At 43.9% G+C, this 12,682-nt stretch overlaps 1 protein-coding gene across 1 annotated transcript in view; it reads left to right on the forward strand.

Moving 5' to 3' along the window:
• Positions 1-12,682, forward strand: part of COL28A1 (collagen type XXVIII alpha 1 chain) — a 100,911-nt gene that overhangs the window by 73,214 nt on the left and 15,015 nt on the right. Inside the window, exons 24-27 of the mRNA XM_054991253.1 lie at positions 792-860; positions 978-1,046; positions 8,650-8,718; positions 11,079-11,147. Of these exons, the coding sequence (XP_054847228.1) occupies positions 792-860; positions 978-1,046; positions 8,650-8,718; positions 11,079-11,147 (276 nt within the window). The remainder of the gene's footprint in view (positions 1-791; positions 861-977; positions 1,047-8,649; positions 8,719-11,078; positions 11,148-12,682) is intronic.

Consider the following 12,682-nt stretch of genomic DNA (forward strand, 5'->3'; position numbering starts at 1 on the left):
TCCTTATTAAAAGAATGAATAGAGAAACTGCTTGATGTTTTCAAGAAGTGTCTACAGTCCAGGGAGCTCCTTTACATGCGCCCAAGGACTTGAACACATCTAGTAGGTCTTCTGCCGTTTTTCTTTGAATTGTAGCCTCTCCCCCATGTCATATTTGGCTTCTGAATCTGAAATGGGGGGGGGGCACGCGTGCTGCCCTAAACTGTGTGGAGGAAGAGTGTGTTTGAAATGGGGGACTGTTGCAGGCTTGATGGGTTGCCCTTCTCCTGCCCACCATTTCTGTTGCCCTTTCCCTGTGGGCTGGACACCGTTCTGACTGCTGCCAAGATGGAGAGAGCAGAGGTCTGTCACTGCCTGCTCCTTCAGAGACAAGATGGGCAACCAGTAGAGGTGGCAAGGATAAGCAGCAACAGCAGGATCAGGGAACAGCAGCAGTCAACAGTGTGGGCCTTGGCAGTTAGTTGCTCAGCGATCCTCGACGCCAGCCCTGCTGCAGCCCCTCAGCCCCAGTGAGTCTGCAGGATTGCCAGTTCTTACTCTCAGCCCTGTCAACCAGTCCTCAGAACGCAGATCTTGAGAGTCTTACCTGGCAACATTATGGTCACTAAGCAGGAACTTCTACCGGCCTTCCTTTGGACTTTCTTACTAGAGTACAAGGAAGGTGGAGGAAAAGGAACTTCTCTGCTCCATGAATTCCAGCACTTAGTTGATTTGCATTCACATGTGAATGTCAAACTCTGACCATAGTTACACAGGGAATAACTTATGTAATTATTTATGTGATGAACCAGGGCATTCCAGGATTGACTGGGCCACGTGGACTGCCAGGGCCAAAAGGAGATGGCTTTCCAGGTCCACAAGTAAGTGCAATTTTGTCTATATCCTCTGGTAGACAAACTAAGGCTGAAATGTCATTATTTGTGAATATTGATGTCACGTGAGTCTCACCTGCCTTTATTCTTCTAATACTGTTTTAGGGACTTCCAGGAGCACCTGGTCCTCAGGGACCAAGAGGCCTCAAAGGAGCAGGTGACCCCGGACAAAAGGTATTCAGTTGTGGTAGTATGCAATCTTTACTCAGCAAAGACCATATATTGGAATTTCTTCATAAACCATTATAAGATCACATTGTTAAGTTGATAGAATATATAGGAGATGATGTTGGTTTGGGAACAACATACTTAAAGGACTGCCTATTCCCTTACGAACCTACCTAGCCACAATGGTTATTTTTAAGGCCCTGTTTCGGATGTCCTCACCTTCTGAGATTAGGTGGTTGGCAAGGGCCTTCTCAGCCGTGGCACCCAAACTCTGGAACTCTCTCCCAAGGGAAACTCGCCTGTCCCCTTTGGTTGCTATTTGTTTTGTCTGGAGTACCCTCAGTAATTCCTCATTCCTGCCCAACTTTTAAATTGTTGTTTCTGTTTTTGGTTTTAATTGTTTTGATGATGTTTTGTTGGTTTTAATGGTTTTTCAGAAGTGATTTTTATTATGTGTGTTTTAATTTGTTAGCCACTTTGGGGGCCTCTAAGAGGTCAGAAAGGCAAAGTTTAAATTTGGTAAAATAAATAAATAAGTGTTTCTGAGACTTTAGTGTCTACACAAAAGGGAGAATTTTTGCAAGGGCTATTGCTTTTCACTAAAATCTTCCTCTAGTGCAAAAAATAACAGCCAAGAAGCTTTATAATTCATGGTTATCTGATGGTTTTAAACATGTTTTTCAGTATATGCCATGTACAAAGCTCTCAGCATTTTTTCTTTAAAAATTATTCACCCTTTCTGATTGCAGTTGGGATCACAGCATGTGAGGAGGGAAGGTTTAGTTGACATGCGATGGGAGTTTTGTGGCTCCCGAACACACACAGGAATTTTGGTACTGCAACCACAGCATGCAGGGAGAAACAGCTTTATTTCCCCTTCCCAAAACTCTGTGTTCACATCCACAAACTGTGGCTCCATTATAAAAATCATGCTACTTACATGGCTACATTTAAGTTTCACAATGGAGACAATAGCAGCTCCACGGGCATCCCCTTGCAGATGCAAAAATAGCATGGCGGGGGTGGGGGGAACTAAAGCCATTTTTCCCTGTGTGTTGTGGTTGCAAATAGAAAAGAGCCAGGGTACATCTGGGAGGCACAAACTTCCCATTGCATGTGGGATCCAAAGTTCTTATCTTGTTCCCCAACAAATACGAGGACTTTGTAACATAATGTAATGTCTTCAGGCAGCGGATGACGAGAATGGCCTTTCTCTACCTGACAGTGTGTTGAGCCTCTGCTCATGCTGAACTCAACAGACTAATAGTCTGCATGGGTGTAAGGTGGCTTCATATCTTCATTAAGCTGTAGACTTGAAGGGACAGCTCCCTGGATCCAGTGGTCTGGATTCCATGGAGCATTTTTGCATGCACAACACCCCCTTGCACAAGGGGGAACACCTGTAGGTTGCTTGTACTCCATGAAACAATACAACAGCGTTTCATTACTTCCAGGGAAAAAACAGTTTTACCATAGAATTTCTGGCAATTCCTAGAGTGGAATGATGCCACTTCCAGGTTTTTCTGGAATTGATGGAACACTGTTATCTGACAGCACTTCCATGTCCCTGGGCCCCAGACTCCCACTGGCTGCCAGCCGCTGGCTACCAATCCTACATTTGCCATGTATAGAATATACCTTTAACTTTTGGGGCACAAATCTCATTATTGGAAAATGGAACTGGGTTGCTTGAAGTTTCTTTTTTGGTTCTTGTATTGCATAATTTTAATGAAATTATTACAGCTGTTATATTTCACTGTTTATAGGATAGAACAAATAGGTGATATGGACAATGTATTTAAAACGTGAAATATTGTTATTATTTTCTCCTTACAGAGATATGATGGCAGATTTCATTTTAGTTTATTTTTTGTATTAGGAACACCTTGAAAGAAGAAAAAATGCCATATAAGTCTTGTCTATGCCTCCTTGAATCCCTAAATAAATAATAGTGCTGCTTTCATCTCTATGTGTTTTAAAAACAGCTTTGTTTAACCAAAGAACCCTCTAGTAATAAATTTACATACAAGTCAAGTTGGAATTCCACTAAGTATCACTGTTGAAGAATGTTCCCTAAAGTTCAATTGCAGCAGTGTTCTCTTGGTTTGCAAGTTTTCTTGTACATGCGTACAGCAAGGAAGGGGAATTGTATGTTAACAAAGGCCTCATTCAAGCCAAGCTGCCTGTGGGAGGGATTCAGTATAGGCATAATCTTCTTGTTGTGTATAGGGTAGACATTAAGGGCAAAGGAGACCGAGCTATAATCACAACTGAATCTAAAAAGCATGCAAATGCCATTCTAAGGCTATGCTTTTATCAAGCCATGTCCTGCATGCCACGACAGTAGGAATAACCCACCCCAGCATTCAAACTGTAAAAAACAGCAAAGATGTAAACCGCCAACATGCTCCCTGGGGTCCAGATACAGCCAGCTGCAGGAAGCATCTCTCTTCAAAAGCCTTGGCTTTGAGAACTCAGGCTTAAGCCTAGGACAGAGACAAGTGTTTCTTGTTGTTTCATTGGTTTTACACAGTTACCTCCACCCTCAATTTCTTTGCACTGCATATTCAGACAGCCATTCCTCAATAACGGTTAGTGAAAATATTTGTATGAAAATGACCAAACACATAATGTGCATACTGAGGCACCATATCTAGATCTAGATCTCTCTCTGTGTAAATTACTTCAATCATGCTTACAATACAATTACTTCAATCAAGCTTATGACACAATAAGCTTTTAATGGGTCACAAAACTTTTTTGTTCATCTACTTTTAGAATCCTATTAGAGTTAAGGAATTCTTTCCATTAACTTTGAAGGAATTGAGCTCGCACTTGCCATTACTTAAACACTAGAATATTTATATTTAAATATAACAAAATAGTGGACAAAAAGAGATAATGGGAGAGGTCATGATAAAGAGGCTAAATACAAGATAGTGTTGCATTTATTTTGGCTTCATTTCAGGTGGAGATGATGACCTGCCACCAGCTGTGGTTCTCCAATGCACATACTTGTGGGAAAATGTGTGGTTGTGTTGAATCATCATGGCCGAATCCACACTCACTCACCATCCGCTTATCTTGCACAGTTGTGGCAATTGGGTTCATTCCGCTACCATGCTGTGAATCATCACATTCACCCTTCCAGTGTGTCTTCAAGGCGCAATCATTTCTCCACATGCCACTGAGTAAAGCGTTACAGTGGGTGGTTCCATCCTCCGCCATCAGAATTGACAGCGCATGTCACTTCCCTTTTTTTTTTAAAAAAAAGGTCAATTTTCCGGTATACCAATATTCCAACTTTTAAGAAATGGCAATGTACCCTCCCCCTCATCTTTGATTGGCTCATTTTTTGCTCGTCACAGACCACTTTCTAACAATTGGCTGGTTGGTATGGCGGACAAATTTGAAATTAGATTGTCACATTAAAGGCATTGTCCGGAAATTCTGCTGCTCAGAGTGATTTTCTGCTTTTAGTAGTTAACAACATGGATGCTCAGTGTGTGATATTTGTGATGATGGCTCAGATTGTGGTTGGCATGCTTCGCAGCACAGCCACGCGACACCACAAGACGATGCATTCTGTCTTTCGCACATGGTAGAATCTCCCACCTGCATCCTAAGCTTTCAGGAATATATTTGTTTTCCGCACCTGCCGTTTACTGGAGATGATTGTTGTGGGAAATACAGGATTGCTCGGCTTGGCTCCTCGCACTCTTAAAAATGGCAGGACACAGTAGGGAAATGATCCCCATGTGACATGCGCATGCTCCGGTGACCGTTTCTTTTCCTGCGCAAACCGCTGCTCACTACAGTTGGTTTACCGGTATGCCGACCTTTCTGCACTGTGCACAAAAAAAAAAAAGGCGGGGAGAAAACGGATTTCTGCCACTATCACGTGGTTTGGAAGGAAGGCGCAATTGTGGCGCGGTGATGGTGGGGAACACGCAGAATGGGAAAGCGTGTGAGTATCTGCTTGAACAGCGCACAGCTTGCGAAAAAGGTGCGGAAACAAAAAGGAAGTGTGGATTCAGCCCATATCTGATAGTGTACCAAGTGTAATGAGAAGGGAAATGTTTCTAGTTTTTGCATTGTTAAGCCAACCACTTAACAGCACAATACATTTCCCCCAAGAACATTCCTGGGTCGGGTCAGCAGACATAGTCATGGTCCATCCCTCTCAGATCAAATTCTAATTTGGATCTGTGGCAGGCAGGGAGAGAGGACACCCCTGTGCTGTTTTCCCAGGGGGCTGTTCCATTGGGGAGACCTGTGTGTTCCCCAGTGGGGCAAATACCACACTCCCAGGGTTGTTTCAGGTCACAATAATGGAATTGTGGTGAAGTCTTAAGCACTTAAGCACTCTCCTCATTCACCATGTTCCTTATCATTCAATCATGGTCCTGTATGCACCTGGAAGGCATGAAGTCCCAGAACATGTCTGCCAACCAAACCTGAGGATAGGAAAAATGTATTGTGCGGTTAAACTCTTGTGGGCAAGGAATGGCTTCTGGCTTCCATGTTTGCCAAGTTGCTGAGATGAAGCATCCAGCTATTACACAAGAAGGGATAGGTAAGCAGAGCATTCCCTCAAAGTATTTTAATTATAGAAAACTGAGTAAGAAGACCATGGACATATCCATGCTGGAGTTACAAGCAGATGGATCCTGTATATTGTCTGCTTGGAGGTAAATGAGTTCATTAGGGATTGCAGCCTAAATATAAAGAGTTTTGTCTGAAAGACAAATTACAAATCCACAGAATTATAGAAACTAGAAGTTACTATAATGAAAGTCTTGGATCTTTTGGCACCACCTGCTGGTATCACATGGCATATCTAAGAATACAGCGGCCAATTCCCACTACAATGCCTTCCTTCCTTAAGTTAGGTGCCACGAGTATTGTTCTGTTGGAGGAGCACTTGCCTTGTTGGAGGAAGACCCTCACTCAGCAGAAGGGAGTTCTTAGAGCCACAATAAATGGGAGAACTACAATGATGTATATGTAATGTATTTTACATGCAAATAAAGTATTATCTAGTCTCTCTGAGCTTACCGTGGCAACCGGTTGTTAAATAGTGCATGCATAGTACAGGAGCCCTGGAGACATTATGTCCCCCTTCCCCACAGCATTTCTTTGCATGCTTGGAACTGCATCCAGAAGGATGATTTATAAAACTTCTTTCCATGCACAGGTTGACCTTGCCAGATTGGGACAAAACACTGCTGTGACCCTTTAAAGATGAATTGATTTACTGTGCCATTTGCTTTTGCAGGCAACAGTCTCTTCCTTCTTTTGTTTTTATTTACTTATGTTGGAAAATTTATACCCCTCTTTTCTGCCATCATAAGGGCCACTAAAGCAGCTAACAAATTAAAACATAATAATGTCTTAAAAACCATTAAAACAAACAGAAACCACATCATTAAAACCATAAAAACAACAATTAAAACATCAGGCAGGAAGGAGGGATTACTGAGGGAGTGCCAAATGAAACAAAAAGTCTTCATCTGGTAGCTGAAGATGGCAACATAAGGAAACAGATGAGTCTTCCTGGGGAGAGAGTTATAGAGTTTTGATGCCATGATGACCAAGAACGCCTTCTCCACCCACCTAATCTCAGAAAGTGGGGACAGCCAAAGCAATGCCTCAGAAGATGATCACGCTGGTCAGGTATGGTCATAAGGAACTAGGCAGTCCTTCAGATATGTTGGTTCCAAATCATATAGGGCTTTAAAATACAGAGCTGGTGTAGCATAGAGGTTAAGTAATTGAGCTGTGATATAGCACTTTGCTGGTTCAAATCTCACTACTGCCATGAACTCACCAGGTAGCCTTGGGTAAACCACTCCTCTCAGCCCCAGCTCACCAGCTGCATTATGGGGATAACAACACTGACTTTGTTCACCGCTCCAAGTGGGAACTAATTTGTGTAGAAAAACAGTATATAAATGAACTGTTGTTATCTTTAAAGATCAACAGTGCCATATGATAGAGTACCTACAATCCACTCCTGTCAACATCCTGGCTGCAGCATTCTGCACCAGTTGAAATTTCTGAACACTTTTTAAGGGCAGCCCCATGTAGAGTGTATTGCAGTAATCTAATCTAGATGTAATCAAGCTATTCAACACAGTGGCCAGATCTTTTTTGCCCAGGAAAATTGCAGCTGGCTAACCAACCAAATCCAACCCAAAGTACAGCCCAATCCAGAACAGGTGACATCTTAAAATCCTGGGTCAGACCTTCTGCCTCCCAGTAGCACTTCTATCTACAGTTTATTAGCCTGCATCCACTCCAAAACTGCCTCCAGGCAGTGATTTAGGGTTTCTACAGCCTCCCTGGGATCAGCTGGAAGAGCAAGATAGAGCTGAGTGTCATCTGCAAATTGGTGACAACCAGCCTAAATCTGTAGATGTTAAAGAGCATATGGAACAAGGTGGAGCTTTGCAGGTCCCCATGAGCCAAATGCCAAGAAGCTAAGGAGCCATTCTCCAACACCACCATATGAAACCTACCCTCCAGATAGGAACAAAACCAGTGCAAGACCATTCCTTCCACTCCCATCTTGGAAAGGTTGGGTTCATCAGATGAAATGGTGCCTACATGCACCAGTGTGTGCTGTGGTGTGTAAGAGGATATAAAACCAAAGTACTAAGACAGATTATTAAAGATACTGGGAACAGTAATTGTTTTGTGATTCCAGAGTATGCATGAAATGTCTAATTTTTAATTTTGGCACAATCGTTAGAGCATTAAACATTAATGGCAACAGCACAGACCTCAAATGAGCCACAGTTCTTTTTTGTAATTAGAGAATCACCCGTATTTCTTGTCCAGACTTTATTTAGTTATTTACTTTATGCCAAGTTTGCTATATAGATCTAATCCTCCTGCCTGTTCATTTACCCTGTTCTCTGGATTTTTTCCTCAGTCTAAATGCCTTCAAATAAAAGATAGCGCATCCAAAGAGCTTGTAGGTTATGAAATTAATTTTTAACAGGCCATTTTTGATTTTTTTTGTCTTGTCATGTTTTGTGCTGAGTGATGGATATAATTAAATCTAATTTAGCAAAGAAATATTAAATCTTCTCAGTACTTGCATGTAATTTAAATCAAAGATGAGCAAAACAATAGGACAGTACATAGCACTGTCATTTTCTGTTTTGTTCCATGGAAAATGCCAAATTTATGTTGGCCGTGGCTGTAGGGAACACAGCTGACCCCCTATTACATGTTGTCTCTAATACACAAAAGCTGGCCATTTTCACACTACTAACCTACTTCCGTAACATTGCGAAATGTCGTGCGAAAAACGCGGAAGATAGCGTCTTCTTGTGAGAGTTTTGTGTGACATTGTGAGAGTTTTGTGTGACATTGCACAAAACTCTCGTGAGAAGATGCTATCTTCCGCGTTTTTTGTGCGACATTTCGCAACGTTACGGAAGCAGGTTAGCTGTGTGAAAACGGCTGCTGACATGGGATGACAAATGTATGGCAATAGAAAACAAAATCCATGCTGGAAAAGTATACTGTGGAGGACAGCATCATACAATGATGAGACTGCAGTAGTTATGTTGAATTTCTATCCTTGCTCCCCACTTAGGGAGAACCTGGGACAAGAGGACCCCCAGGGCCCCCTGGGCAGCCAGGAATCGGAAACCCTGGGCCAAAGGTTAGCGATTATCTCTTCTAGAGGTCTGTGCATTTATATAGATGTCTGAACTTGATAATGTTGGAGAACCCAGTGCACTTAGATACTTGGTATTTCCATGAAAGCACTCAAAGCAGATAATGCTCAGTATCCTAGTTCTTTTGGGTGGAAGTTTTAAATGTAGTTGGTTGGTAGATGTCTTGCAAGTAAGAGTTTACTTTTCTCTATAGCCATATATCTGAGCCAGAGGTCTGACCTGCAGAATGCATAGGCTTACCAGTTGCCTGCTGGTGGCAGACAATCTCCCAGGGGTTTGCTAGGTTGCCTACTAATTGCTGGCAATCGATGGGAGGTGGCAACTCCTCCCTGCAATCACCTGCCACCAGCAGGCAACCTAGGAAAGTGAGCATCTGGGGATGCGACAATGTCTTTTCTTTAAGTGACATCGTTGCCCTGGCTGCAGGCATACTCCTGCACTGTGTTTGGGCCAATTGCCCCAAATGGGCCAGAATTAGCCCTGTGCGAAGCATGGGAGCATGCCCATGTCCAGTGTAATGACATCACTTCCTGGAAGTGACACCATCACACCTCTCTGGAAGGAGGCCTCAGAGGGTAAGTTCCAGGTCCCCCACCTCCCACTGGGCGGGATAAGGACCTGGGAACCCTATGAATGCGTACAGGTGTGTCTATCTGTTGCCATTTGTATAGTCAGTAGAATCAACTCCTGGATATACCATTCAGGCTGCTGCATGGGCAGACAGTGGGTGGGTTTAATATATCATATATTTAATTCCCATGTGGCCCTAATGCATGCAGATGTAAAAATAGGCAAAACCAAAATAGAGGGGGTAAATTCCCCTGAAGTACTTATCTACACTCCAAATGACACAGTCAAAACAAAACATGGCTGAGTCAAAAGGGGCATGCCACGACTGGTGGAATAGGACCCATCCTGGCCTCTAGGCCTCACCCCTTTCAGTAGGGTTGCCAGCTCCAAGTTGGGAAATTCCTGGAGATCTGGGGGGTGAAACCTGGAGAAACCTGGGTTTGGGGAGAGAAAGGACCTTGGCATGGTATAATTCCATAGAGTCCACCCCCAAAAGTAGCCATTTTCTCCAGGTGAACTGATCTCTGTGGCCTGGAGACCAGTTGTAATTCCAGGAGACCTCCAGCCACTACCTGGAGGCTGACAACCCTACCTTTCAGGCCCAAACAGTACAGCAGCAATCTGCCCCAGGCCTGGGCAGTGTGGCTGTGAGCTACCCCGGACCCAGCCACTGCAAGGTAGAAAATGCTGGGGGAAGTGTCTTTGAGAGGGAGAGGAGGAAAAGAGAAAAGGTATTTGGGAGAGAGGGGGCAAAGGAGAAGAGAGGGGGACAAGGGGAAGGTCTTTTGGACAAGGTAAAAGGGAAAGGTCTGTGGCAGGAAGGAGGCAAAAGGGGAAGGGTGTTTTGGATGGGGGTACAAAGGAGAAAGATGTTTGGAAGGGAGGAGAGCAAAGGGGAAGGGGCTTTGCAATGGAGGGGGGTTGCAAGCCTGACAATTCTCCCTGGAATCTCCTTGTGAGTTTTACGGCCTCCTAGTGTTGGGGAAGGAAATGGCCACTGCAGGGATAGGGGAAATGGCTGCTATGTGGGTAGGAAAATCTAAATTCCCCCTGCCCTCCACACACAGCAGCCATCTCAGCTTTACTTTGTTCTTTCTCAAAATGCCACAGCAAAACAGGTTCAAGAAGGATGGGAGAAAATCTAGGAAAACCCCAGGAGGTGCAAGAATGCACCTCAGTGCTATGTTCAATGTTTTTCCTGCTTCCCAACACCATTGTACACGGGGCAGATAATCCATGTAGTGATGCTTGAAGTCAGGAAGCAAACACACAGGGTAAACACACAGAGGAGCAACAGACTGATTACTTCTGAACCAGGCCACTTTCCTTTGGATCCTGGCTTTTAAATGTACCAGGGTTGCCAGGAGACTTACCCGGTTGCCGGGGGGCGAGGGCTCTCTAGCAATGTCATTGTGTCGCTGTGATGCCTAAATGCCAGAGCATCCCCAACATCCCCCGGGAAAGCACCAACATCACTTCCAGGCACATGGGGAGTGACATCAGCACATTTCCCACCATCCCCTGCTGGCCAGCTGAATGGTGGCAGAAAGCACCCTCTGGTGGGGGGGGGATCCCCCAGACACCAGTGGGGGCTTGGTAAGCCTGTTATGTACAGGCTATAAAGGCGTTGTAGAAAAAAATCTTTTATGCCAATATTTAAAATGGGTAGATACGGACACAATCACCCAGTCCCACTTGTCATCTGATCCTGCTTTCATTCTGTAGTTCGCTTACTCTTATTCTCACTCTCTCTTATCTGTGGCATTTTTAATAGGGTGCCATGGGGCAAAAAGGCTTGCCTGGTCCACAGGGCCCTCCAGGATACGGTACACAAGGAAGTAAGGTAAGAATGAATATAACTTATTTTCTCTTAGCTATGCAACTGTTTTGCACATTTTAAAAAATATATATTCTGCAGAAAAAACAATTTATATTTTCCATTCAGCTGACAAAAAATTCAGACTAAGAAACTGATTGGACAACTCTGAAAAAAAAATCTCCATTCTCTTCTCCCTGCCACACACATTCACACCTGTATACTTACATTGTGTCTTGTGAAAGATTTAAATAGTAAACAACCTTGACTTAAATGTAAATCAACCAATCTGGCTGAAAGTCTGGGTGTGAATGTCATAATAAATCAATAAACAAATGAACACATTTCTTAACAACTGGATCCTATCAGCTTGTCTCATGGTGGGAGGATCAGATGGCTGAAGGCAAGTTAGAACAGTGATCTCATTTCCAGCTGAAACACTGGAAGCAATGTCACCACACTGTGCCACATTCCAGGAATCCCCCCTAATCTCTATGGTTTTTACCATTGAGTTTGGGAGGATTCCTAGAGTGACGTGTGATGCTTCGACATGATTTTCAGCTGGAAATTATGTCATGGCATTGGGTGATGCCAATCTCCCATAACCCTCCCCTGCCATCCCATTCATCACTGGTGTGTGTACGAGGGGAGGACAGGGAACATTGGTGGGCATTTCTCCTCTGAAAGCAAACAGTTGGCAACTCTAAGTTGTCTGCTAGTACAAGAATGAGGATGAATTTCTTTTGACTGCCCCCCCCCAAAGCTATGCCACTGATTTGAGAACCCACATGGACAAAAGTCCACATTGAACAAAAGGAGGGGAATCAGCTGGGTTTTCTTCTTAACCAGCAGAAAACCTGGTAGAACCTAATGCATTGCAACTGTACAGGACTGGGAAGGGAAAGATCCTCCTCTTTTTTTAGAAAGCTTAGGTCTTGGGAAAGTTGTTGTGATGGTCAGGACTGGCTCCAGCTCCACCTCTTCTGAGGGAGCAGGTGGACTGCTGGGCCAATGAAAGTTAGTGTCCCTTGAAGTGAAAGAAGGCTTTTGGGGAGCTGCTGAAGGAGAAGGGTTTTGACTTTGCTGAGGAGAGGCAGCACAGATATTGCTGGCTAATTCCAAACCTGTTCTGCTACTTTGAAACATTCTTTGTTTAACTCCAATTTGTTTATTAGTCTAAAATCCATTCGTTCCTATGTTCCATCTTGTAAATAAAGTTTGTTTTTTTGTTTAACCTTGGCAGGCTTGAAATCGTTACCTGAGGGGAAATAAGACACACACAGGCCACAAACATTCTGGTCATGTTAAATGGGTGAAGTTTAAATGGTGGCAGCGTATATTGAGAGAAAGTAACCTCTGAGTTCCCTTTTCCCCAATAGCCCTGGCCTGGATGAGGGGAGACAAATACAGGGAACTGGCTGCCTGTCTTGTGGAGCCTCTGGAAGAGGAGAGAGGGGACCCTGTGAGGATTTGAGTCAGAGCTCTCTGTGGACACTAGACAGGTGGTATGTAGTGACCCAGCCTTTACCTGTCTGGGAGGCCCCAAACCTGGAATGTAGGGC

This window comes from Eublepharis macularius, chromosome 11, assembly GCF_028583425.1.
Source record: "Eublepharis macularius isolate TG4126 chromosome 11, MPM_Emac_v1.0, whole genome shotgun sequence".
NCBI classification, from domain to species: Eukaryota; Metazoa; Chordata; class Lepidosauria; order Squamata; family Eublepharidae; genus Eublepharis; species Eublepharis macularius.